Source organism: Prionailurus viverrinus, chromosome A3 (genome assembly GCF_022837055.1).
Source record: "Prionailurus viverrinus isolate Anna chromosome A3, UM_Priviv_1.0, whole genome shotgun sequence".
NCBI classification, from domain to species: domain Eukaryota; kingdom Metazoa; phylum Chordata; class Mammalia; order Carnivora; family Felidae; genus Prionailurus; species Prionailurus viverrinus.
Window position 1 is genome coordinate 5,511,270 of NC_062563.1, and position 26,139 is coordinate 5,537,408.

The 26,139-nt window shown below is 59.5% G+C and overlaps 1 protein-coding gene across 6 annotated transcripts in view; it reads left to right on the forward strand.

Moving 5' to 3' along the window:
- The window catches only part of PMEPA1 (prostate transmembrane protein, androgen induced 1), a 57,108-nt gene that overhangs the window by 21,830 nt on the left and 9,139 nt on the right, over positions 1-26,139 (forward strand). For 5 of the 6 annotated variants that reach the window (XM_047852613.1, XM_047852608.1, XM_047852609.1 and 2 more), the window contains one exon: positions 25,003-25,157. In XM_047852613.1, the coding sequence (XP_047708569.1) occupies positions 25,047-25,157 (111 nt within the window). In that variant the 5' untranslated portion in view covers positions 25,003-25,046. The remainder of the gene's footprint in view (positions 1-25,002; positions 25,158-26,139) is intronic. The other variant, XM_047852610.1, reaches the window with a different exon arrangement.

The window sequence follows — 26,139 nt, forward strand, 5'->3', positions numbered from 1 at the left end:
CGGGGGCAGCCACAGACAGGGCTCGTCTTGCCCAGCACTTGCTGCTGTGTGAGGTGGCCCATCGCTTGCCTCTTCGAATGGCTTGTTCCCGCCAGGAGGCCTCTCCCAGCTCTGCGCTGCTGGGGACAAGCCCCCAGAATTGGGGTGGCCCGTGGCACCGATCGCCCACGCAAGCCACCGCACCTGTTGGCCCAGCCTCGGGGAAGGGAGAGGGAGGAGAGCTGTTTCCAGTCTCTCGGGAGCCGTTTGTAAGCTCTTGCGGGGTTGAGAGGAGGCTGGGAAAAGCAGAACGGGGTCGGGAAGGGCAGGCAGGGAGGGGGCCCCGGTGGGAGCGAAGGTGCCCAGAGGGGCTGGCCGCTTTTGTGGGGATTTGCCCCGATCCTGCCCTGTAGGCCTTTTCTCATTCCCTTTCAGGCCTAGGACTCTCCACGGCTGTGTCTGGGGACGAGTTGGCAAAAACGTTCCCTGTGCCGGCTTGGCCGACTTCCGGGGTGGCCGGGGAGAGGGAGCCCCGGGCGAGTGGGGTCGCTGATTCCGTCCACCCTGGTTACCAGGTGAGAGTGACAGCAGGTGTGTGTTGGGGGCAGGGACTCACACGTGCAGGGAGGAACTGGGATCTTTCTAGTGCTGACTGGGTCACCTCGCCCCTGGCTGGGGGTCCCGCTGGTAAATGGCATGCAGCTCGGCTGGCCTCTGAAGGTCCAGCTCGGGGACCGTGAGGACCTCCCGTTTCCCACCGCTTCGTCCGAACCCCCTTGACCAACGAGGACGCTGTTCTAACTCCTGGGGTCCCGTCCCCCCACAGCGGAGACGTCTTCCCAAATCTCCACCCTGCCTGTCCGGGTGAAACCAGAGGTTCCGTCCACAAACAGCCGTGCCCCGCAGACAGGAGTGGAGATGAGCAGCCTTTTAAGAGCAGTTATTAAAATGAGCGTGCAGAGACCAAAAACCAAAAAGGGGAGACATGTAGCCTGTAATCCCCCCCCCCTTTATTTGAGTAGTTTTCAGTCACTATAACCCCCTGGGGAGGCATCAGGATTTATGGCACCTGCACAGTGACTCCTAGTGGACTGGTGTAGACGGCTTTTCTCTGGTGTAGACAGCTTTTCTCAGTAGGGATCCTGTAGGGTTTTGTTTGCACCGTTTGCCGTGTGTCCAGGCCTGGGCTCAGCTTGGAGCATGTGAGCGAGGTGGCCCCCCACATCGCGGCCCCCCGGGGGCAGAGGCCAGCAGGGCCTGCCCTGGTGCTGGGTTGAGGGCGGGCGGGAGGGGAGGGGCGCCGGGAGGGAGGGCAGGCGAGTCTCGGAAGTAGAGGCTGCCTCTGGCAGGGACAGGCACGTGGAGGAAGTGGCCGCTTGGCCAGCACCCCAGCAGAGAAGGCAGCGAAGGCTGGTGGAGAGAATCACCACGTTGGGCTCCTGGTGGCCCCCGGGCCTTGCTCCAGAAGCTGGCGGTCCTGAACGGAAGGGACCAGGGACCCGCATCTAGGGGACCCAGCCCTCTCGGGGCGCCCCAGGTGGTAGCACCGGCCCCCGGTGCACCGGGCCCACCGGCCCTTGGGGACAGCTTCTGCTCCCTTTGCCCTGCCCTGCCCTGCCCTGTCTGCGTGGAGGCCCAGCCCCTGGTTTAGGCTATGTCTGGGTCACGGGGTGTGTCCCAGAGATGCACCCTGAGGCCAGCCGGCCCGGTCCTGTCCTCCTTTCCCAGGGAGGGGCGATGGCCCGCGTTGCGACAGCCCTTTTGGTAAAAGCTGGGGCAAGAATGTCCCACAAAACACCAAGTGGCAGGTGACGCCGACTTCTGCTCTCCCATTTGTTCTCCGGGTCCCCAGAGGCAGGGGCACAAGTTCCTGCCTCCCCGCCACAATGCGTTTTATTTTAACCCCATTGCCACCCTGTTTTTAAGTGCGCAAGAGACTGCCCACACTAGGCGCCGGGAACGTGTTGGCGCTCGGCTTCTGAGAACAAGAGTGAGAATTATTCGCCGGCCAGCCGCGTACGGGCCTGGAGCGACCTGGAACGTAGCCCAAATCAGAGATGATACGTTTTCGAATTCTCCAGAGCCGCCAGTCCCCCTGCCGTCCCCCCCCCCCCGCCCCCAGCCCCGGCCACTAGCAGACCCCAAATCAGACCGATAACTTAGCGTTTTCATTTAAGCCCATCTGACAAATCGTTTCAGACGGAGAAAGCAATACTGCATCTTTAAATGGCTACTTTGTCAGCGCGTCTCTGGGCGCTGTAAAAAGTCCTTTGTTATCTGTCTAGACAGCACACCAGCGGGGTATTTGGTCTGCGCGAGGGAGAGAGATCTGACAAGGTTGAATTCATTTACCGGCTTATTTAAAGCAGGATTTCAAAACACTTGCTCATAAACTGTTTTCGGCCCCAGACTGCCCCGGCCTCCCCCTTAAGCCCACACTGGCTTTTCTTGTTTCATGTAATTTTTTCGCCTGTTCGGGCAGCTCGCGAGGGTTGCAGCCGCCACCCTCTCCGACCATTTTGACCACCCGCCCCCTTCCCCAAACTGCTCTCTGGCGATTCTTCCCATTCTTCCCTCCCTGACATTCAGGCGCGTCGCCTCCCGGCAGTGTCTTTGTGTTTATAACACATTTACTTGACTGTGCTAATTTTATACCATCACCAAAAAAAAAGAGAGAGAGAGAGAAAAGTGACATTCCTGGCTTTCTCCCCCCGTGCGGGTGGGCAGAAACCCCCTCCCATCCAGCCCCTTCCCAAAACTTTCCCCACTTCTTATCACTTTTGCCTTTTTTTTTTTTTTTTTTCGTGGCGCGCATAGACACATCAAACATCAGAGGTTGGCTTTTTTAAGGATGACAATATCAGGGCACCTTGAATGGGTCCGAGGTTTTACTTCTCTGAAATAGATGCATTAATTAACCTCGTTGCCATGGCGACTAGGTGATTGTTGCAGGGGTGGAAAGGGGGCGGACAGTGGGAGCGGAGGGCCCGCTGGTGGGGGAGGGGGGCAGCCACCATTGCTGTCCCTGCAGGAACTGAACCCACAAATGGCATTGTCCTGCCGTCCACCAGGAAAGTGGGCCACTTTGGGCTTTCTCCCGACTGCTGTGGGGGTGGGGGGGCTTCTCAACTCCGTCCCCTGTAGGCGGCCACAGAGCCAGTGCATTTAGGAAATGGAGTTGAGTTACAGTTGGGGTGTATGTTAGGGACACTAGAAGGGGGCGCTGCAGGATGGAGAGGCAGAAAGACCACGTGCCTTGCTCCCCCCCCCCCCCCCCCACTGACCCCCTGAAAACTATTGTCCTGGCTGCAAAGCCATAAATTTCCACCCTCCAGCCAGCAGGCATCAATCTGCCTCCGGGGTTTTACATGTAGGGGGCCCACAAAAGGTGGGGAGAGGGTTGGGGGTGGGGGGAGGGGGGGCCGACTGGATGTCTCCTGGGATCCCTAAACTGCATTTCATTTCTGCCAGGCCAAGCAAATCCAGCCTATCCGTCTGCTTCCTTGGGGGGGCGGGGGGGATACTGGGGAGCTGGAGATTGGGCATTTCATCTGTAGGAGATAGGACACAGAGCAAATAACGTCCCAAAGCACTGGGCTTCTTGGCCCGATTCTTTCATTTCTCCTCCCGAAACAGAAACCACAGGCAGGAGCGAACCCTGCTACTCCCGTTGTGCCCGTGTGGCGCTCTTGACTATTCCCGGCTTCGTGCGGGCGGCGAAACAATGAGCTGCCGGGAGAACTCGGACCTCTTCCTAGTTTTTAGCCCGAACACCTGTAATTCCCTTCTCCCTGGAAGACAGAGGTCGGGTGGCCGAATTTGCTCTGTTTTGAGTTAATGCAGTCACTGAGGTGTCTTTCCACTCCCCCAGGACCACAGTGTCCATCTTTAAGGAGGAAAGTCCAAAATGAAGAAAAAGGGGCCTTTCTTTAAGAGAGAGACCAAAACAGGGGCGCCTGGGTGGCGCAGTCGGTTAAGCGTCCGACTTCAGCTCAGGTCACGATCTCGCGGTCCGTGGGTTCGAGCCCCGCGTCGGGCTCTGGGCTGATGGCTCAGAGCCTGGAGCCCGCTTCGGATTCTGTGTCTCCCTCTCTCCCTCCTGCTCATGCTCTGTCTCTCTCTGTCCCAAAAATAAATAAACGTTAAAAAAAATTTTTTTTAAAAGAGAGAGACCAAAACAGCATCACCAGGTTCATGATGCCTGCTGCTGGCCCCACTCCCTCCCCGAGGTGCTGGGGCGAGAACGGGGCAGGAGGATGGGCTTTTCAGGATCACATCCGCGGGCTGGCGGACGTGTCTGTGCTGGGATTGGGTCTGTCTGGGAGTAATTAAAGGAGAAGGATGATATTAACCCAGTCACCCGGCCAGCGGGGCAGAGGAGTGGCACTGGCCTTGATGTTTCCCTCCCCAAATCAGCCTTTTTCAGCATGTTAGGAACATACTCTTGGCTTTGAGTCTGGGGGGCTATTTTTTTAGTGTTTCTGCATTAAAAAAATTTTTTTTTTAAAGTTTTAAATGTTTATTATCGGGAAAGAGAGACACAGAGTGCGAGTGGGGGAGGGGCAGAGAGAGAGGGAGACACGGAATCCGAAGCAGGTTCCGGGCTCTGAGCTGTCAGCGCAGAGCCCGTCGCGGGGCTAGAACCCACGAGCTGTGAGATCATGACCTGAGCCGAAGTCGGACGCTTAACCGACCACCAGGCGCCCCCCCTTTGGCATTTTCACGTTTGTATAATTGATCATGTCTCCTGGTCTTCTAAAAGAGCAGCCGAAGATACCGTTCCTCCTAATGAGATCAGCTTCAGTTTGTGCGGGGAGATGTGAGCTTTGAAAGCCCAGCTGAAGCATGTAGGTGGCCCAGACGCCCCAAGAGCCCGCAGCTTGAGAGATGAGATTTTTAAAGTCACCTTTTTGGAGCTCAAATCTGGGAGGCCTGGCCTTATTTGTTTTTCCTGTCTGAAGAGTTGGAGAGGCCGGGGTTTTGGGGCGGCCTTGGTGTGCTGCCTTATTTAGGAGGCAAACTGGTGCTCATTTGTCAGGCAAAACAGATGTGGGGAGACAACATCTATTTTCATAATTCGAAACAAATCTGGTGAGCCGCCTTCCTTTTCAGTGGGGCCCGCTCATGCAGAAAGCCCCACTCCCAGCAGCATTTAGCAGAAATATTTATAGCTCGTCAGTTGAACTTTTCTTTCCTCCAGGATGAGTTGGTTTCTGCTGGCGACTGGGGCTGTGAGCCCGGGGCCCTCGACGGGTAATAGGTGTTATTGCAGGGAGTTGTCTTTGCTTTTGGTTTTTTTAATTTTAAAAAGAAAGGGAGCAGGGGGTGCCAGCCAGTCAGAGTGATTGTGCTTCACCTCGTCAGTGGGTCCTCTGGTCTTCCGAGTGTGGGGGCTGTTGGCTAAGGTGCCCTGTTTTCCATCATTTGTTATGGAGCAGCCCCCCCCCCCCCACCAGCCGGACAAGCAGCTGGCTCCCCCACCCCTCCGGGAAGACTTTGCTTTGGTTTGCAAGGGAATGTGAGAGTCATTTCCCCATTTTACTGATGCAGACACCAAGGCTGAGAGAGGCTGCGGCAAATTGATGGTGGAGGTGGTCCCCTGCCTTGGAGGCGGGGTCCAGAAATGACTTGGGTTGTCCGGACAGCTGCTGCAGCCTCCCGCTAAATGTAGCTGCGGAAACCCGATAGGCAGGTTGTATCCCGACAGAGGGCAGGTCCCAGTGTGGGGAAGAGGCTCGCCTGTTTGTTCATCCATCAGATGGCGGAGCTGCTTTGAGCCACTGGAGGAGCTGGGGGCGGAAGGGGATGCCTGCCCTCACGGAGCTTAGACTCCAGTGGGGAGCAGACAAAAGACGTGGTTTCCGATGCTGGTGATGCCAGGGAGGAGGAGAAACGGGGCCATGTCAGCATGCCGTGGTGGTGGTGGTGGTGGTGGCGGGGGGTAGATGTTCGCAGGGGGTCCCGATTCCGAAGGCTCTACGGGGGGCGGGGGGAGCTGACACATGCACGAGGCTTTGAGGGGTGGGATGAAAACCATGGGAAGCTCTGGGGTGGAGAATTTCTCGGCGAGGGGGGTTGAGAGAGGCACAGCCCTGCTGGCGGGGGACCTGGGGCAGGTGCCCACCGGGCTTCCGTCCCCTGGTCTGTAAAACAAAGCTAAACAGTGTGGGAGTTTCTGGGACAGCCACAGATGATGCAGTTTTGCAAGATGCTACTGCTGGGGAACGGGGTGTGGGGTGTATGGAGATCTTGTGCTATTTCTTACACTTTCTGTAGATGTACAGTTACCTGAGAATAACATTTCTTTTTAAAAAAGGGAAAGCTGCTCGTTGCTGGGACCGCCCTGGCGCAGATCGTATCCTCGTTGCCACCGTAGCTCAGGAAAGGAAAACCCCGGGTAGCTTCTTTGTTTTTGTTTTTGTTTTTGTTTTTGTTTTTGTTTTTATTTATTTTGAGAGAGACAGTGCAAGTGGGGGAGGGGCAGAGAGCGAGAAAGAGAGAACCCCAAGCGGGCTCCGTGCTGCCCGTGCAGAGCCCGACGCGGGGCTTGAACCCGCAAAGCCGTGAGATCATGACCTGAGCCAAAAACAAGAGTCGGAGGCTTAACCGGCTGAGCTCCCCCCTCCCCCCGGGCGCCCCAAGTTTCCCCCTCATCGTAACCTGCACACTGTAAGCGTGGGGTCTGGGGGGCTTAGGGAAGCTTGCGTGTGGCCCTTCATTGCCCTGGCAGGAAGGAGGCCCGTGCCGGGGTCAGGGTGTCCTTGGGGTCTCAGGCGGGTCGCTGGCTTGGAGGGCGGGGTGGATCCTGGGGGCAGATTGACGTCTGGAGGCTCGGGTTTCTCATTACGCCCTGTGATTGTTCACCAAGGATGGATGGAGCCCACTGGGAAGTTGGAAGCGAGCACATTGCCCGTGTGCCCGCTGGCCCCTGGGAGGATGTGACTGGCCGTGGGCAGCACGCTTTCTGGGCCTGTCTGTGGTGGAAGGTGGGGTGGACGGGTGGGGGCTCCCAGGCCCAGGGCTGGTGCAAAGCCTTTTAGCTGGAGAGCCGGCAGTGAAGGGTTCCCCGGCCGGTCAGAGGGTGCAGCTCGGCCATTAGGAGGCCCCTCCAGGACCATGCCGCTGGCCCCAGAGACTGCAGGCCCTTGGTCCCTTGGGGCGTCCCGGGCTTGCGGCCTCCTGTGTACTTGGGTGAACGGGCTCTCAGAGAGTAACCCTTTACCCCCCCTTTCTCCTTGACCTGAACCCCACCGATGGTCGGTTCTCTTCTCCTTCTGCCAGACAGGGGCCCGGAAACGAGTTGTACGCGCGCACAGGGCTGCCGTTCCCCTCGCTCACGCGTGCTCTTGTAAGTGTTCATGAAGCGCCTACTGTGTGCCTGGCGCAGGGGATGTTTCTGTGACCGGGGCGGGGGGGGGGGGGGGGGCGAGGCAGCCTCAACCCCCGGCCGTATCCTGCCCAGGTGTTAAATGGACAAGTGGCTTTCCCCAAATCGTGTGCTTTCGAATCCAGTTTTTGGACTGGGTGGTTTTATTATTCTTTGAACCAATCGTGAGTTAAATCTCGGCTGCTGTCTCTGTGTTGGGGTCTAATTAGGATCTCTGGTTGCCTGGCTGTGTTTACTGAGCATGTATTATGTGCCAGACACTGGGCTTGAGGCCTCGTCCGCCGCCCTACTCAGTCCAGGGTTTCTCAGCCTCTGCACCACGGACATCTGGGCAGGATCGTTCTATTCAGTGGGGGGTCCTGGGCACGGGGGGGGGGGCCGTTTAGCAGCGCCCCTGGTCCCTCTACCCATTAGATGCCAATAGGACCCCCTTCCAGTGGGGGACAGCCACCAGTGTCTGTGGGCACTGCCAGATGTCCCTGGTGGGCAGAATTGTCCCCAGTAAGAATCATTGCTTTCACCCTAAGTTCCTGCCCTGGAGGCCGCGGAGTGAGTGTGGGCAGGCCCGGCGTCTCTTTGTCAAAAGCAGGTGATGACAGGCCTCCCCACGGCTGCTGGGCGGGAGCCTCGAGTGACAGACCGCACTGCGCAGCCTGGCTAAGCCTCAGCGGCTGACGCTGTCCCTGCTGGTGTGTCTCATGGGCAGAGAAGTCACTGCATCCACTCGTCCGACCAGGTTCGCGGGGCTTAACGGTGGGCGCGAGCCAGGCTCCAACGCCACCAGCTGGAACCACCTGGCGAGGATGGCCAACCCTCTGGGGTAGCGCCTTGAGCAGGCCAGGTGCCTTACTGTGGGTGCCAGGGCGATGCTAGAGCCCCCCAGAAGACCGGGAAGCTGGCACTGGCCCTTGGCTTTTCTCTGGCCCATCCAGGTTGCGTGTGACCCGAGCCAGGGGCTCCCGAGACCCGTTGCCCAGCGGGCTGGTTCTTTTCCTAGGTTCATTCGGGACCCCGGTTGCTTCAGGGATCTCTGAACCACCCAAGGCGCCAGCTGCCCACCCTCGTCCTCTCTCTCTTTTGTACCATAAGCAGCTAAATATTAGGCTCCCGCATTCGCTTTTAGATCCGGGACTTCAACTAGGAGTTTATTTGGACAAATGGTTCGCCCACTGAAGGAGAGAGAGCCTGACGGAGACGGGTTAGTCTGCAGCGGGGCACCTGTAAAACACCCAGAAGCCTGCAGGTCGTGGGCCCCCCTCGGAAAGACGGCGATTCAGTCCGTTGGACTCGGGGGACGTGGGGCTCTGTGTGCCACGGCAGCTCTGACGTGTGGCCTTGTTTGGAACATCACGTCGGAAGGTGACACCCGAACCCTCTTTCGACTCGCATTTTCTGTGCCTGCCCTGCCCAGGCACACGCCCACAGCCCACAGCTGACCCCTCCTCCTACCCACATCCCATCTGTCTTGCCCTTGAATGTGACCGACGTTCGCACCTCAGGGCATTTGCACTGGTCATTCATTCAGCCGGGTGCGTTCTTCCCCCCAGCTTTCCTCACCCGTCACATCTCCGAGAGGCGGTCCTGACGCCCCATCCAAGGGACACTGTGGTCACCTCCTTCCCGGACACTGTGGTCACCACCCTCTCGTGGTCTCTGCCGAGCGGTGCTACGCGTTGCTGCTTGTTGGCATGTTTGCTGGCCCAGCATCGGTCCCCCCTGGTCGGTGTGGGCCCCGTGGGGCCAGACGGGTGCTCCTGCAGAGCTAGTACGGGGCTGAGGTGGACCCATCTCAGATGTGAGGAGCCAGCGTTCCTTACAGACCAGCTCCAGCTGAGTTTCGGGTTTCTTGAGAAGACAGGTGAGCCTTCTTTGAAAGGAGGACACTCAGGTGTCTTCAGAGACGCCCGTGTCCTCAGAAGGTCCCCGCAGCTCCTGCCTCTTCGGTGACTGAGGTGACCCCTGACGGATTCCCTTCCTCCCACTGGCTCTGCATTGACACGTTCCCGGTGATCCTTTACCTTGGGGATCCAGCGACCCTCTGAGGCATCGTACTGGGGACATTTGATTGTATCGGGGATGATACTTTATGTCGGGGGGGGGGGGTGCGGGGACCCAAGCTGCTCTCCCCCCGCCCTCGGGAAAGAAGTTAGAGGTTCTTCGCCCCGTGCTGGGGGGAAGCCACCAGCAGCCAGTGCTGAGACGTGACTGAAATTCTCCTTTCTCCGTTTCTAAATTTTAAGTGGCGTGTTTAGAATTTAATCTTCAAACCTGGGAGCCAGACCTGCAAGTTGGAAGATGACAGCCGAGAGGTGGTTTCATTTGGCTGGCCGCGGCAGCCACATGGCAGATGCCGGGAGCGGGAGACGGGAGGGAGGCTGGGAGAGGGGGAGGCGGCTTCTGTTTCAGCTCTTACCCGCCCCCCCCACCCCTGCAGTAAAGCACCCTCCTGGTGCCAGCCCCGGGGATCGCCTGGGGCTGCAGGCATTGCCCTCCGCCAGGGCGATGCTAGCCCCCCCCCCCATATTTTTCCTTTTTTTTTTTAAAAAAAAAAAAAAACTTTTTTTGTTTTGATACAATTGTGGGTTTGCAGCCAGATGACATAGACAGAGCTTGCTTCCCCCAGTGGTGAGGCCTTCGTAGCTAGAATACCAGTATCACCTCCCGCAGACCAACATTTGGTACGAGCCGTCGACCTCACCCAGACACCCCCACTTGATGGGCACTCACTTGGGTGAGCGTGTATTTGTACACACACATGGGCGTGCACACGTACGTGTTTGGCTCCGTGGAATTCTGTCGCGTGCCTGTCTAGACACAAAACGATCCCATCGCGAGGACCCCCTCCTGCCACCCTCTTGTGGCCACGCCCACCTCCCACCCACGCCTTCTCTAACCCCCGGCGGCAACCCGTAATCTGTTCATCTCTCTGATTCTGTCCGTTTGGAAACGTTCTATAAATGGGAGCGTTCGAGGGCAGCCTTTTGCGACTGGCTTTTGTCCCCCAGGTAATTCTCCGAGGATCCGTCCAGGCTGTTCGTGTGTCCACAGTTTGTGCCTTTTCCTCGTGCGTAGCGTTCTGGAAGGCGCGGTGTGCCGCAGTCGGATTAACGGGTCGCCTGTCGACGAGCGTCTGGGTTCCTTGGGGTTCGGGGCTCTCACAGAGGAGGCTTCTGTGAACATCCGTGCGCGGGGGTTCGTGTGAGCGCAGGTTTTCCGTTCTCTGGGATCGAAGCCCAGGAGTGCGGCTGGGTCCCGCGGTAGTTGCCTATTTAGTGTTGTGAGAGACCCTTCGTTTTTGGTCAACACCCGTGTCTTCTCCGGCCTCCGGGGAGAGGTGCGAATCCTGGGAGAGTGAACAGCTTCCTGCCTCAGATGCTCGCCGTGGGCCGTGGGCCGTGGGCCGTGCCAGGCAGGGATTAGCCACCAGGGATGCCGTGAGAACAAGATCCGCTAGGACCTTCTGTTGGTGATCCCTTGCTAGTGACTTGAAATCAGCAACGAACAGGCAAGCGTGTCCCTAAAGGAGGTTAGTCGGTCATGGCAGCCAACACTTACCCACGTGCCACGTGGGTCCTGGGTTCCTCACGACCCTCAGACCAGGCCAGTGAGGTGGGGCTGTCATTCACCCCAGAAGATCAAGAGGCAGAGGCACGGAGAGCCAGAATGAGAACAGAGCCAGGAAAAACCCATGGGGGCCCCTGTCAGTACACTGCATTGCCCCTCGTGGCCGACACGGGCCACCGGCAGATCCAGAGGTATTTGGAACGGGGCACCTGGGATGCCTCCTTGATGCGGTAACATGGAAAGCCATGCAGAGATCCCAGGGCAAAACCGCGCGTGCGAAGGTCCTGGGGTGGGAACAGGAAAGAGACCAGCGTGGCTGGAGTGTAGTGAGCAACGCCTCGGAGGGTTTTAATTGGAGCATGAGTCAGTGATTCAGTTGATGCTTTTAAAAATCGCTCTGGGGGCGCCTGGGTGGCTCAGTCGGTTGAGTGGCCGACTTCGGCTCAGGTCATGATCTCACGGTCCGTGAGTTCGAGCCCCGCGTCGGGCTCTGGGCTGACATCTCGGAGCCTGGAGCCTGCTTCGGATTCTGTGTCTCCCTCTCTTTCTGCTCCTCCCCCGTTCATGCTCTGTCTCTCTCTGCCTCAAAAATAAATAAACGTTAAAAAAAAAAAAATCGCTCTGTCCGCTGGGTGCAGAACAGACCGGGGTAGGGGGCGTCCGTGTGCCACGGGGGAGGCAGGGATAGGGGAGGAGGCCATGTAGGTAAAGTCTTTGGTCTCGAGGGATGACCCCCTACGTCTTCCCCAGCTCTGCCTTGCGAGGGCGGGACCCCAGCCAGCCACCCCCTTGGGTGTCTGCAGCCCGACCTTGGGCACCATGTGGGTTTCTCTTGCTGTTTCTCATCTCCTTGTCTCCACGCCAGCTGTTATCAGACAAACTCAATTTACGTGCTCAGTATCAGCCGCTCCAGATCATTTAATAAATGAACACCGACGTCTTCTTAGCCCTGATGCCTTGCCTGGTCATGTGAGTTGCCCACTTTTTTCTTTAATGTTTTTTGTTGTTGTTGTTGTTGTTGTTGTTTTCTTTTTTTTTGTTTTGTTTTTGAGAGAGAGAGAGAGACAGCACAAGTGGGGGAGGAGCTGAGAGAGAGGCGGCGGGGGGAAACACAGAATCCGAAGCAGGCTCCAGGCTCCGAGCTGTCAGCCCAGAGCCCGACGCGGGGCTTGAACTCAACCCCGCGAGATCATGACCTGAGCCGAAGTCAGACGCCCAACTGACTGAGCCACCCAGGCGCCCGCCCACTTTTTTTTTTTAATCTAATGATAGCCACCACTTATTATTCCCTTGCTGGGTACCCGCTAGTGCTGAGGGAACTTAGTATACCTCTGCTAGCTCGCTTAGTCTCCGCGGTCCTGGAAAGTTGCACATTATGGACCCATGTTTATTTCTGATGGGGAAAATCTAAGACAGGTGGGCCAGATGACTGCTTGAGGCCACACATACGGGATTTGAATCCAGAGCAGGACGACTCGCCTCCCACGACTCTGCCGCGTCCCCGTCTCCGTGCAGAAAAGGCGCCTCTGTGGGCCTCTCCTTCCTTCCGAGAACAGTTGGTTAGAACCTGGGTCTTGCCAGCCGTTGGGAGTTTCTGCTTCTGGAAGATGCTGTTTCAAAAGGCAACGATACTAAAGGCTGGAATAGCCTTGCCTACGGGGTGGGGAGCGGAAGAGGCGGCTGGTGTCTGGGAGGCTCGTAACTGCCCGCTGGGACTTTGTTTTGACTGTCACCTGAAAAGAGGAAGCGCTCGTGCAGAGTCATAGGGAAAGATTTGGCAGATTTAGACCCCAGACAGTCTCTCTCTTCTCTCTCTCTTTCTCTCACACACACACACACACACACACACACACACGCGCGCACAGAAAACACCCAGAAACACAGACAAATACTCAGACACAAGCACCCAGATGATCGTAGATGGGAGACAGATACACAGACACCCCCAGACTCCCGGACCCTCAGAAGCAGAGAGGGGGCCATTCGCTTTCCCACGGGCTGAGGGCGTGGGTGGGGCTGCTCCAGCCAGGATGCCACTCTCCCCACCTGTGCTCCCCCCAGTCCCAGGCCCTGCCCAGCCTGGGGGTCCATGCATGGCCCACTGTCCGTGTGTCCAGCCTTGTTTCCTGGAGCCTCCCCACGAGGCTGTAAGACAGTCTGGCCGCAAGGAATGCTTCGTCGCAAGAGATCCTTCCAGCGACTGGCAAAGCGGCACTTGTGTGACCTACTCCGGTCTCTGCCGCCTCGCCCCTCCTCCTCAGAGATGAGCGGAGGCTCGTGGCGAGTTAGCCGTCGGGGCTTTCGGCGGGGGGGGTTGTCGATGTGGCTCGTTTGCTGAGCTTCCTGTCCGCTCTGGTGCGAGAACCGTGGTTCGGACACCAGGCCCCCACGTCCCAGGACCTGCTGCCTACACCTGTGTGACCTGGCCGTGTTGTTCTGTATCTCCCAGCCTCGGATTCCGTGTCCCTAAAATGGGGACGCAGGACCAGGGCCGTCCCGGAGAGCTGCGGGGAAGGTTCAGAGAGACCACAGAGGACGTGCTGGCGTCTGCTCGCGGTTCGAAGGGCCTTAGATTTCCGATCGTCGTTCGCCTGTCCCACCAACGAACCCGGCCAGGTTTCCGGGAGCACAGATTTGACTCGTTCTGCCACAGAAGGGACAAATCAGGGTAGGGTTTCAGGTGACTCACTGCTCTGGAAAACCTCAGCTCTGTGGCCGGGCCGGGCACATAGCAGGTGCACCGGAAGTGGCGGGGTGCATCTGTGTCTCCCAGGGTCGTGCCCTTCACAACCGGGGGCTGAATTCCTTCCACGCAGCTGCTCTCCCTGGGCCAGGTATCATAGTCAGCTGGGAAACACCGCAGCCTGGAGGCTTGGGGAAGAGAAATTTATTTTCTTTCAGTTCTGGAGGCTGGAAGTCCAAGTTCAAGGGTGCCGGCAGATTCAGTTTCTGGGGGGAGCTCTCTCTTCCTGGCTGGTAGACGGCCACCTTCCCCGAGCCATCACATGGCCTCCTCGATGTGTGGGTGCAGAGAAAGTGAGCTTTCCTACACCTCTTCTTTTTTTGTGTTTTAATTTTTTTTTTAATTTTTTTTTTTTAACGTTTGTTTATTTTTGGGACAGAGACAGAGCATGAACGGAGGAGGGTCAGAGAGAGAGGGAGACAGAATCCGAAGCAGGCTCCAGGCTCTGAGCTGTCAGCACAGAGCCCGACGCGGGGCTCGAACTCACGGACTGTGAGATCATGACCTGAGCGAAGTCGGAGGCTTAACCGACTGAGCCACCCAGGCACCCCATAATTTTTTTTTAATGTTTATTTATTGCTGAGACAGGGAGAGACCGAGCATGAGTGGGGGAGGGGCAGAGAGACAGAGAGAGAGAGAGGGGGACCCAGAATCCGAAGCAGGCTCCAGGCTCCGAGCTGTCAGCACAGAGCCCGACGCGGGGCTCGAACCCACAAACCGTGAGATCGTGACCTGAGCCCATTGAGCCACCCACGTGCCCCCCCCCCCCCCCCCCCCCGGTGTCTCTCCTTATATGGACACCGATCCTATAAGCTCGAGGCCCCACCCTTCTGACTTCCTTCAACCTTCCTTACTTCCTTAGAGACTCCTCTCCAAATACAGCCACACTGGGAGTTAAGGCTTCAGCATGGGCGAAGGGGTGGGGGGCAGGGTCATTCAGTCCGGAGCCTGAGGCCTCCCCGCCCCGTCTGATCCAAACAGAGGATTTGGGAAAGCTGCTGACAACTGTGGGCTCTGCGGCCCTGTCCCCTGCAGGGTCTGCTCTGAGCCTGACGCCACAGGAGCCGTGTTTCTGGGGGATTCAGTCCTCAGGTCGGTTCCGCCGGTGAGGTCCCATGTGCCGGTGAGGTCGGAAGGTGGAGGAAAGAGCCCAGAGACATGCGTGATGCATCTGGGTCGACACCTGGAGCCCCTGCCTGGCTCCTTGGTGCTTGGCTGCTAGTTGTCTTGCTGCCTGAGCACCCGTGGGGGCCCAGACACTAGGAAGAAACCGGGGGGCGGGGGGAGGCACTCTGTCCCTTGGAGCCGGGAGTCCCACATGACAGTGGCCTGGACTTGACATCATAGTCCGTCGCTCTGGGGCAGCCAGGGCTGGACTTGACCTTGGCCATCAGGCTGTGTCCCTGCCCTGGCCCTGGGTGAGTGCCACAATAGCTGGCAAGGAGGGGGCCGCCCGGGGCAGCCCTGAGGCCGCGTCGGATGGATCCTCGGAGGCTCTCCAGCACGAGGCCCTCGTCACAGTGACTGAAGAGCGTGGACAAGTGGCTTAATACGGCTCGCATTGTGGCTGCCGTTCCAGAGTGGCGCTTGTGGTCCAAGAGGCTTGGAAAGGGAGCCTGGGCTCACGCCGCCCCCCGCCCCGGGGGCTGCCGTCCCAGCTCCTGTCGGGAAACACCAGGCTCTTGAAAACCGGTAAATCAGAGAAACATCTGTGGTTTCGAGGAGCACAGGGGCCTCCCGAGTGGCCAGGACAAGCACGAGTGGCCTTGTCGGCCGCACTCGGAAACACACACAAGCGCACACACACGTGCCAGAATTGTTTCCGTAAAGGTTTCAAGAATTAAAGTTACCAAGGTTTGCCGTAAAAACGCAGACAGCATAGAAAGACAGAAAGTAAGAGGCATAGGCCCCCTCTTCCAGAAGTAGTCGTGCTAACCATGTGACGATTATCCTGTTTTGCCGTGAAGAGGGGCCCATAGTGTCTCTGCTGTTCCAAGTTTTCATTCTTTCTGCTCGAGAATAATGGCTAACATCCGTCCAACATCAGGCCTCGACCAGTAGTTGTCAGCGGGGGCTGATTCTGCCCCCCCCAGGGGGCACTGAGCCATGTCTGGAGACATTTTTAGCTGTCACGACTTAGGGGCAAGGGTGCTCCTGGCATCCAGCGGGTCCAGGCTAGGGAAGCCCCCAGCATGCTGTGACGCCCAGGACGGCCCCCACATTAGAGACCGACCCAGCTCAAAATGTCAGTGATGAAACCCGGGGGTAGTTGTAGGTACCTTTTGAGCGGCCCCGTTGGACAGCGTGATGTCATGCTCCAGGCTTTCTTTAGGGGGATTTGGATGGCTTCTGATTGTTTTAAGTTTTTATTTATTTATTTTGAAATCGGGGGGGGGGGGGGCGAGCAGGGGAGGGGCAGAGAGAGAAGGAAACAGAGGATTCAACTGTGCTGAGAGCACAGAGCCCGACGCGGGGCTCAGACTCACGAACCGCCAGATCATGACCTGAGCCAAAGCAGGACGCTTAACCGATTGAGCCCCCCAGGCACCAAAATGCCCTCCCAGAAGGTGATGGCCATCAGCCCTGCCACCGGCTGACAGGTTCACCCATGCGACCCACTCCCCATTTGTTCCCTGTTCTCCTCAATTAACGAAATGCCTGTGATTTATTTTAAAGAACTTTCCGTGGCACCTCCAACGTGACCATTGGCGGGAACGGTTCTCTTCACCATGAATTTACTCCGTGCTGCCAATAACTCTCCAACGGTGATTGATATTTTGCTGACAGCGGGTGTTTAAAGAAGTTCGATGTCAGTAACAATAGAAAGAAAAAAAAATCTCATTAGTTCTTTCCATTTGGATAATAGCAAGAGAGAGAGAAGGCTCGGCTTTCGTCTTTCCTGAGGGAAGGGGCGTTGGGTCCCCAGGCTGTGCTGTCCCTGGGGCCTCAGCTTGCGGTGCCGGTCCCACTCACGCTTCCAGCCCTGAGCTCACCTACGGGGCAGCTGCAGCCTCTCCGAGGCCACCCCCGAAGGTGACCTCAGGACGCATGGGTGAAGCCCCAGAAACGAATGAGCCTCCGCACCCTGCTACCCCCAGGGTGTAAAAGGCACTTTACCCACTAGCCAGAGTGACCCTTCATGCGCTAGGACAGGGCGTCTTAGCAGTTAGAAGCAGACACACGCACAGCATGGAGTGTGTCCAATCCACGAAGGAGGGTGTCGTGTCCTCTTGGCATCCGAACTGCTGTGGAACAAACAGGACAAGAGAGGTGGTCGGGGCACCTGCCTTCCCCTCTGCCTGGAGGCCATTTCTAGCCTTCCCTCATCTGCCTGGCTGACTCTCTCTCTCTTTCTCTCTCTCTCTCTCTCTTCTCTCCTCTCTCTCTCCCTTTCGGTCACAGGCACACGCACACCTGCACACGATTCCCTACTGGGCATCTTCTCCACCCCTCCCCCCCCACCCCGCAGCTGTTACTCACTGACTTCTGCCTAGAAGTTTGGTTTTGCAGGTGGCCCGCTGGTCCCTGGTCTGTGCAGACACAGTCACCCACAGACATAGGTGTGCATCCTGAGATTCACTTAAAAAATACACACACACACACACACACGTTTGTTTTCTTCTAAACAAAAACAGACTCGTCCTATCTGGTGGCTTCTCTTTCTGTCTTCGGGGTGTCTTTGGTGCCAGTGCTGTGGCTTCTTGGGTTGTGTCGGCCCCTCTGGGGGACGTGTAAGTGGCTCCTGGGGATTCGAGCCCTTCGGTGCAAACCAGCAGTGCCCCCTCTGGACCCTCATCTGCACACGCGAGAAGAAATGTGGCCATTTATGCAGCATGCTTCATGCGTGTGCTGTCAGGGGAAGGTGCTGGTCCAGGTGCGGGGGACGCACAATAAGCAAAAAGTCACCTTTGGTGACACGGGCATTCTAGTAGGGAGAGGCAGGGAATAAATGGTTAGACAGGTCACGTTAGCACTCCGGAGTAGTGCTTCAGTGAAGAGGAAAGCTGGCACGGGGCATAGGGTCCTCGGGCTTGGGGCAGAGCCCTGTTCCAGGCACGGTGCTCGGGGATGCTTCTTGAGGAAGGGGCATTGCCACAGAGACCGGAAGGAGGGGAGCAAGCACGTGTACTTGGGGGACGATCATTCCAGGCAGAAATAAGGGCATGTGCAAAGGCCCTGAGGTGGGGCTTGTGCTTGGCCCTTTTACGGAACACGTGGTTAGAGCACCGTGGGCGAGTGGGAGAGAGTCCCAGGAGAAAGAACATGTGGAGAGAAAGGCCCAGAAGTTGATTTGCAAGGTCAAGCGGGCATACTTGCGTGTTTTGAGAGCTTGTTAGTTTCTCTGTCCAGAAGCGCTCCCGATGTATCCCGTCCGTGAGCTACAGCGCTGGCAGCGGGGACCCGCCGAGGGAAACCGTGGCCAGCTGCTGCGGATTCGGACAGCCCCAGCCCAGGTCTGTGTGAGGAGGGCGGGCAGGCAGTGTCCAGAGACCGTAAGCCTTGGTTCCAGGGCTTCCCTCCTGGAAATGTTGGCTCCAAGTTAGCCGGTGCGGCTCGTAGCCACAACCGTGTGAAGAGGGGTGCGGTTACCCCTCTTTTTTTCCCTAGATGCGGACACGGAGTCATTTGCCTGGCCAGGGTCGTGGTAAGCGGCAAAGCTACGATTCGAAGGGAGCCTTGGGGCCAGACGGGTCCTTAACCTGTACCCTGGGATCTTACCGTGACCAGCGGTGCAGAGAGCCTCAGTCCCCGCCCCCTCGCCAGCCAGCCTGTGGCTTCTTCCTTGAGGCTACCCAGACAACACCAGACAGTATCTCAGGGCTACGTGTTCAGGTAACGGGTGCCAGTCGCCCAGCTGTGTGCTTGGCACTGAGTGAGCGCTTGGTAAGCGGTTCGGTCTGTTTTTAAAAATGAGAATACTGGCCTAGATTTGCTGCCCACCTCTCAAGCCTCAAAAGAAAGACAGATTCATTCCCCCTTCCCCCTATAAATGGTCTTGCCCTAAGAAATAAATGTGCCGTTGGGGGGTGTTTGAAATGGCACCAGGAGTGATCAGAAAGTTATTCCTTTGACGTCTGGTTCAATTCTATTTGACATTCTAGGTGGGGAGGGAGCCGGGTTCTTATTCAAATGCAGGGAGGGGGTGGGGGGGGCAGTAATGAAGTGGCTGGAACCCCAGGCAGGCTGGGGCTCCGCGGAATGACAATGAAGCCCGCCCCAGTGGGTCTCATCCAGGCAGGTCTAACAAGATTAGATTTTCATAAATTTCAGACAGGGCCAATTCCTAATTCCTTGGTGTGCGGCCGGGAGGCCAGACAGGGCCGCCTGCACGGGCTGCTTGTTAACCAGGAAGCAAACCAGCTGCCCCCTCCGCTGGGAGCAGACACGAGGGGGGGGGGGGTGGCCGTGGGGGGTCGTCTGGTCTGGAAACCTCCTGTGGGCTGGCGGGAGCCGGGTGGACTCCAGCCCAGGAAAGACAGAATGAGCTCCGGTACCCAACGGCCAACCCCGGTGATTAACCGAACGGGTGGTGACGGTCACCCTCGCTTACCTGCACCGGGGAGGTGCGTCGTCCTACTGAACAAGTATATACCCGCGTATAGCGAATAGCGCGTATTAGCACAGTTCTGCACCGGCCCGCACCCCCATTTGACAGCTGGGAACCGGCTGGACGGGGGTTGGAACCCAGGCTCCTGAGCTTGGTTCCGATCGAGGCTCCGTCCCCAAGAACAGGGGGCCGTGAGCTCGGATGCAGAAGAACTAGTTGCATCTTCACCTTCACCCACGCGATCAGGAACACGGGCTCCAAACCACGGAGCCGTCAGCAGCACCTGCCGCGTGGTCACCAGTGGAAACCACGGATTTCGCACGTCGAAAACCTGCCAGGTCCTGTTTAATGCGATACTATCCCTGCGTCACAAAAATAATTCTGGGTGTTCTTTCCATATCATGCATCTGGTTGAGAGTTTGATAACTGCCTTAATATAGTTGGCTTCCTTTTTAAGCCACGGTTTTATTTAATTTTCATTTAAAAGCCGTATTCTGAGAGAGAGAGAGAGAGAGAGAGCGCGCGTCCTTCCTGGCTTCCCCGGGTTGCCAGGGCCCCCCCACAGGGAAGAGGGGAATCGGGGTTGGCCTGGATTCAGGACTGCTCTCTGGGCCCATGCTGCACCCCCAGGGCTGTTGTGGGAATTCAGAGAGGGAGGTCCTGTCCTGGCTGGCCCTCCGTGCTCCACAGCAGAGGGACGGTCGCCGTTCGTATCTCTCCGCAGTGCCCTGAGAGGTGCCCACAGCTCCCCCGGAGTGCCCGGGATGACCTTCCTGACCGTCCTGTGATTTCCCTCCACCGTGGGCGGGAGGCGGGTGCCACCCACCACGAATACCGGCTGCATGGACCGCACGGCCGGGAGGAAGGAATGGTCCTGGGTCTGTGGGTGGTGTGGTCTTTGGCCAGCCATCCCCTCCGTCAGCCCCCTCTTCCTCATCCGTAGAGCAGGTGCAGGGGGCGGTGGGCATGTTCGTATCTGCTGCACAGAAGGACGGTGGCGATGCTTCTGAGCGTGTGGGGCGTGCCTGGCATTTTGGGGGGCCCTGGGCACACGCCACCTCTCTCTACTGTCGGGCCAGCTGGGCTAGGACCAGAGATGGGCGTGCACACATCTCAAAGTGACTGTGTCTGTCTCTGGAGGAGAAGACAAAAGGGAGGGTCAGGCTGCTCCGATGAGGCAGACGAGCCTGTTAATTTGAAATTATTCACCAGGAAAGAAGACGCTAAATTAAATTAGAGTGACCTTACTCTGCATGCCGAAGATGGGCTTGGCCACCCCCGAGAGCCTACGGCATCCATCACCCACCCCAAGGGGGAGATTAGGGAGAGAAATGGCACAGCCGCTCCCCCGCCCTCCCCACGGTGAGCGGACCTGACGCCCGGAACGAGACGAGGGAAACGTGTTTCTCTCCCGAAGGCTCCTGTTGGAGCAGTGCCCTCGGCACAGAAGCGGGACGAGTGTCTGTCCGTCCCTCGTGGCCTTGCATCCAGCTGCCAGCCGGGGTGAGCAATTCGGATCGACCTTGCTCCAAACCCCCAACCCTGGGGCACCCCCCAGCCAGGCGCACCTCGGCGTTTCTAGGGCATCAGCCTGAATGAGGGTGTCAGGAATTGGGACGTGGGGACGGCGGAGTCCGTTGAGCTCTTACCTTTCTTGCGTCATCTCCTCCCCCATGCTGGGTCGTAACGGGGACTCCACAGAGGCCTGCGTGGCCGGGGTCCCACAGCGTGTAGCTGGCAGATACAGGGAGGCAGGACCAGGTGCTCCGGGCGTGGGGAGGGGAAACTAAGCAGTACTTCGGGAAAGCTGCAAGCGTCCCCATCTGGAAAGTGCCGGTGGCGATGGCTCCCGCCTCACAGACCTAGGGGAGGTGGGCTCCTTGTGGATGTTGCAGCTGTTGGGGTCATGATAACGGCTGCAGTGACCATGGTGACCCGGGGCTATCGACCGGCCCGCCCACTCCTCCCGCTCCGGTCCGTCCGCCCTTGTCCGCGAGCAGCCTCTGCCTGGGGGTCCTGTGGTCACGGGAGCCTTGAAAGCCAGGGAAGGGGGTGGGCAGGGGTAGGACCCGCCCCTGCGTGCACCACGCTGGGCACTTGGCCTACGGCTGTCAGATTGAGGAAACAGGCAAGATCGCTGTGGCCCCGTCCCCGACATCCGCGGCAGGTCGGTGACTTGGGCTTCTCTCGGGGCTGGAAATCCCCAGCACGCCCGCCCTGCAGGCTTCGGTCTGCCCGGTGCTTTCAAGCCTCTTGAATGTGCTGCCAGCCAAAGGCCGGGCAGCTTCACAGACGGTTTCTGGGTTCTGGGGAGAGCAGAGGTGTGACCGCACGGGTCCGGCCTGCCCCGGGCGCCGGCCTCTGGGGCGGCTGGGGCTCCAAGGAGTAGTGCCCGGCTAGGGGGAGCGGGCCCACGCTCCAGTCACCATGCCTGCCTGCGCGCGGGAGAGGGAAGTCGGGGTGCCGGAGCCCAGGCCACCCCCCCGAGCCCCGGGGCCCGGCAGGTGATGTCACCCAGAGCGGTGCTTGGGGCCAAGCAGAGGGCGCAGCTGTTCCTTTGCCGGGAGGGGGGAGGGGGAGGCTGTTGATGCACGCCGTCTCCAGTTTGCCGCCTCTCCAGCAGGTGCTGTCCTGGTGCGTTTCCTGGAGAAGCGGGCTCTGTCCCCTGAAGGCGGTGCCTCCTGGAAGGAGGCCCCCGAGTGGAAGCGTGTGGACTGCCAAGGCCAGAGCACTCAGCCCAGTGGTTGGTGCTCTGCCTTAGGGGTTGGTGCGAACCAGCTGCCGGCCGGGTCCTCTTCTGGACCCCTGAGTGCCCCCACCCGCTCGTGCCGCCGGGCCTGGGCCTGGCCTGGAATATCCAGCGCGGCCCTGCTTAACCCTCTCTTTGCCGGCTTGTGGGCATACCTTGTTTCGCTCTACCGAGGCGGTGGGGAGCCCCCCCGTTAATCCTGAGGGAGCGGCTCCCCAAGTGCTGAGCACATTGTCCATGCACAGCGCTGCCCCCAGGTGCCCTTAGCTTCCTTTTACGTCGGGGGGCTTGGACGGACTCCTAGGTGAGGTCCAGGGTCGCACTGGGGCCTAGGGACCCTGATGGACCTGTAACAGAGCTTAGGAACCCTTAAGAGTCTCTCTCCTCTTCTGAGCCTAGACCCAGACCTTTGGCTTCCAGAATGTAATCAGTCACGGCTTCTCTTTTTTTCTGAGAGTATTTCCCTCTCCTCACCCGTGTGGATTTCCGGGGTCCCCGCCGTACTGGGGTCGCGGCCCAGGGAGACAGCAAAGGCCTAGGGTGCTCACGTGCTCATTTCTGGGGCTGATTGTCTCACTCTGGACCCCAGCCTCCAGAACTATGTTCTCCTGCCCTTTTGGCCCAGCCTGGCGGGGCCAGGAGAGCTGTGGAGGGCTTGTTCACGCCCACAGGCCTGCCAGCTCTTCATGCACTGTCCCCTGGCCACCCTGCCTCAGAAGCTGTCTCACCTTAACGTTCTGGGGGCTGGAAAACGCCAGGAGGAGGGCCAGGGCCTGGGACAAAGGCAGACCGGAGGCACGCGTCCCTTCCTTCGGGCCAGCGTGGGCAGGGCCCCTGGAGACGGCAGGGGGAGGGGGCAGAGGGGAACCCACCGCCGTGGTCCCAGCGAGGGTGAAGAGTGCACCGGGCTGGGGGAGGGGAATTATAGGCCCCTCTGAGGAAGGAGGGCGTGGGGGTTGCACAAAGCAAGCCTGTATGTTCCCTGAATGGGCGGCTTTATCCTGGGCCCTCATAGACAAGACCCTGCCCTTAGGGAGTCAGAACAGGCTGCCGAGGCCTGACCAGCCTGTCTGGGGAGGCAGGAGGTGTGGCCACGGTTACTGGATCCCAGCAGGAAAGTGAGGGTGACCCTCCGCCGGTTCCAGGCTTGCCTAATGTGCCGGGCAGGGCCCCAGCCTTCTGGGCACTCGGGACAGTCTCCCTGAAGTCCCTGGCCAGCTCGTCCTCCCTCCTGGCCCCTCCAGGGCACGATGGGACGCAGCCCCGCCTGGGAACCAGAGCCACGGCCCAAGCGTGGACCCGTCCTTCCTTGTCGAGGGGCATCCCCATGCAATGTAGGGGGCCCCCACCCAATTGCGACAGCCACTGATGTGCCCAGAAATTGTCACATGTCCCCTGGTGGGCAGGCTCCCTCGACTTAATAACAGCAGCAGGCATCGTAGGTGCAGCTGGGCACCCCTGTAAGGCAGCATGAGAAGGGGGGTGTCCTGGAGAGCCTGCGTGGGAGGAAGGGGGTGGCCAGGGCTTTGGAGAGGGTGTTGGGGGCTGGGGTTCTGTGTGGAGAAGCGCCCAGTGTTCCGCAAACGGTAACGTTCCCACCTAGGACGCATCGCTTTCCTGCTGGAAGCCGCAGGGAAACTGAGGCAGGAAGGAGTGGCCTCCGCAGGGCTGGAGTCTGGGTGGGCCCAGAGCCCTTGACCCGGCGCACCTCCTGCTGCCTGTTGCTTCCCGCTTCCCACCTGCCACCCGCCCCCACGCCTCCAGCGTCAGTTTGTCTCGGAGGTGGGAGAGCTGAGTCAGTGGCCCTGAGCTTGAACCTGTGCCCTGGGGAGCCCTCGGCAAATCGCTTGTTAGCGCCGGGCGTCGGGGTGCTCTGCCCCCCGGTGGGCGGCCGTGGGCTGGAGGAGGCCGGCCCAGCTGGGCCCCGGAGCAGTCCCTCGCCTGCCGTGTCACCACCCGGGGCCCCGGCTCGACCGGCGCTGGCGTCCCGCCCGTCGCCGGGGGTTCTGCCTGCACCCAGCACGGCCAGCTGCCGAGCCGCCTCGACTCGGACCCGCTTGAGTCAGCAGAAACCGCCCCGGCTCTGGCAGGATCAAAATAACCTCCTTCCTTTTCCAGTACTTGAGGGTTTTTCCGCCTTCGAGGGGAAAAACAAAACAACACCGAAAGAAAAGAGAGAGAGAGAAAAGGAACGAGAACTGCAGTGTCTGCAGCCACACTGACTGTGGTTTTTCTGAGGCCTCTTTCCCGAGAGCTGGGGGGGCCGGGGGGTCGGTCTTCTCACACATTCCTGTCCCGTCCAGGGTGGGGTGTGCTTGTGATAGACGTGCCTGTGTGTGTGCACGTGTGTATGTGTGCGCGTGAGTGTGCAGTGGGGAGGGTGTGTGTGTGTGTGTGTGTGTGAGTGTTGGGGTGTTGCAGGGAGGTGAGTGAATGCTCAGAAGGGCTGGGTTCCAAGCCCCAGGCTAGCGTCGGGGTCCCCTCGGAAGGGTTGGGCCGGCATAGGGGTCCCCTCGGAAGGGCTGGACCCCCAGCCCTGGGCCTGCATCGGGGTCCCCTCGGAAGGGCTGGGCCTGCGTCGGGGTCCCCTCGGAAGGGCTGGATCCCCAGCCCCGGGCCTGCATCGGAGTCCCCTCCGAAGGGTTGGGCCGGCATAAGGGTCCCCCCAGAAGGGGATCCAGCCCCGGGCTGGCGCCGGGGTCCCCTCGGAAGGGCTGGGCCCCCAGCCCCGGGCCGGCGTCGGGTCCCCTCAGAAGGGCTGGGCCGGTGTCGGGGTCCCCTCGGAAGGGCTGGATCCCCAGCCCTGGGTCTGCATCGGGGTCCCCTTGGAAGGGTTGGGCCGGCATAAGGGTCCCCCCAGAAGGGGATCCAGCCCCGGGCCAGCGTCGGGTTCCCCTCAGAAGGGCTGGGCCGGGTCGGGGTCCCCTCGGAAGGGCTGGGCCCCCAGCCCCGGGCCGGCGTCAGGTCCCCTCGGAAGGGCTGGGCCGGCGTCGGGGTCCCTGTGGGCTCACGTGTCTCCCTTGGTCCTGCAGCAGAACTGGAGTTCGTTGAGATCACCATCATCGTGGTGGTGGTGATGGTGATGGTGGTGGTGATCACGTGCCTGCTGAGCCACTACAAGCTGTCTGCGCGCTCCTTCATCGGCCGGCACGGCCAGGGCAGGAGGAGAGAAGACGCCCTCTCCTCGGTAAGCGTCTGGCGTCCCGCCTCGCGGTGCGCTCACAGGAACGGGAGGGAGGCACTCGGCGGCCACAGGGGACACTGCTGGGCAGGCGATGGAGGAGGGCGTTCGGGGTACAGGCCGAGGCCGGAAGGGACGAGCTGGTGGGGAAGGCGCCCGCGGTCCTGCCGCCTTAGCCCAGACGGAAGGGAGGCGGCCCTTTCCTCTCTTCTATACCCTGCAGGCGCCTGGGCCGGGGGCTCGGTGTCTTGGGGACAACAGGTCACCCTGGAAAGGGCCTTCCCAGCTCCACTGGTCCTGGCCGTGCGCCCTCGGACCAGTCCCGATTGCTGAAATGGGGCTGCCGTTTACCGTGAGCGGGGCTCACGCCGCTCCGCAGAGGAGTCGGGGCTCAGCACCCAGTCACGGCTGGGGCGCTGCTGGCCAGGACGGCCCAGACACTCCCGTCCACTCCATCACCCACCCACCCATTCATGCGTTCACTGCACAGACGCCTACGGAGCAGAGGGCCTAGAACCTCCCAGACACTGGCGGGGGTGGGGAGGGGCGGGGGAGGGAATGGCTCTGGACAAGCCCCCTGTGGTTGCTGCCTGGTGGCTGGATCCACACAGACAGGGACACCTAAATCAGATGATACTGAGGGGCGCTCGGAAGGAAGCCAGAGTGACTGTCCCCGAGGATCCCAGCGTGGTGTGTTTGGCCAGGAGAGTCAGGACGAGCCTCTTAGGCCGAGCTCTGAAGGAGGAGAGTGACGATGGTCCCGGGAGGCGAGGACGAACGCTGCTCTGGAGGGGTCCCGGCCGTTCACAGAATACGGCATTTTGACGTGACGTTAGGATTACGAGCGTCACGGGGCATTCTGGAAGCCCCACTAGTATCCCTTCGACTCCACAACGTGGGGGGGGGGGGCCCTGCGGGCCCAGAACTTGGCCCTTCTGCGGCTCTGAGCGTCCAGGGCCGCCTGGCCCCCCGCACCTGCGGGGCTCAA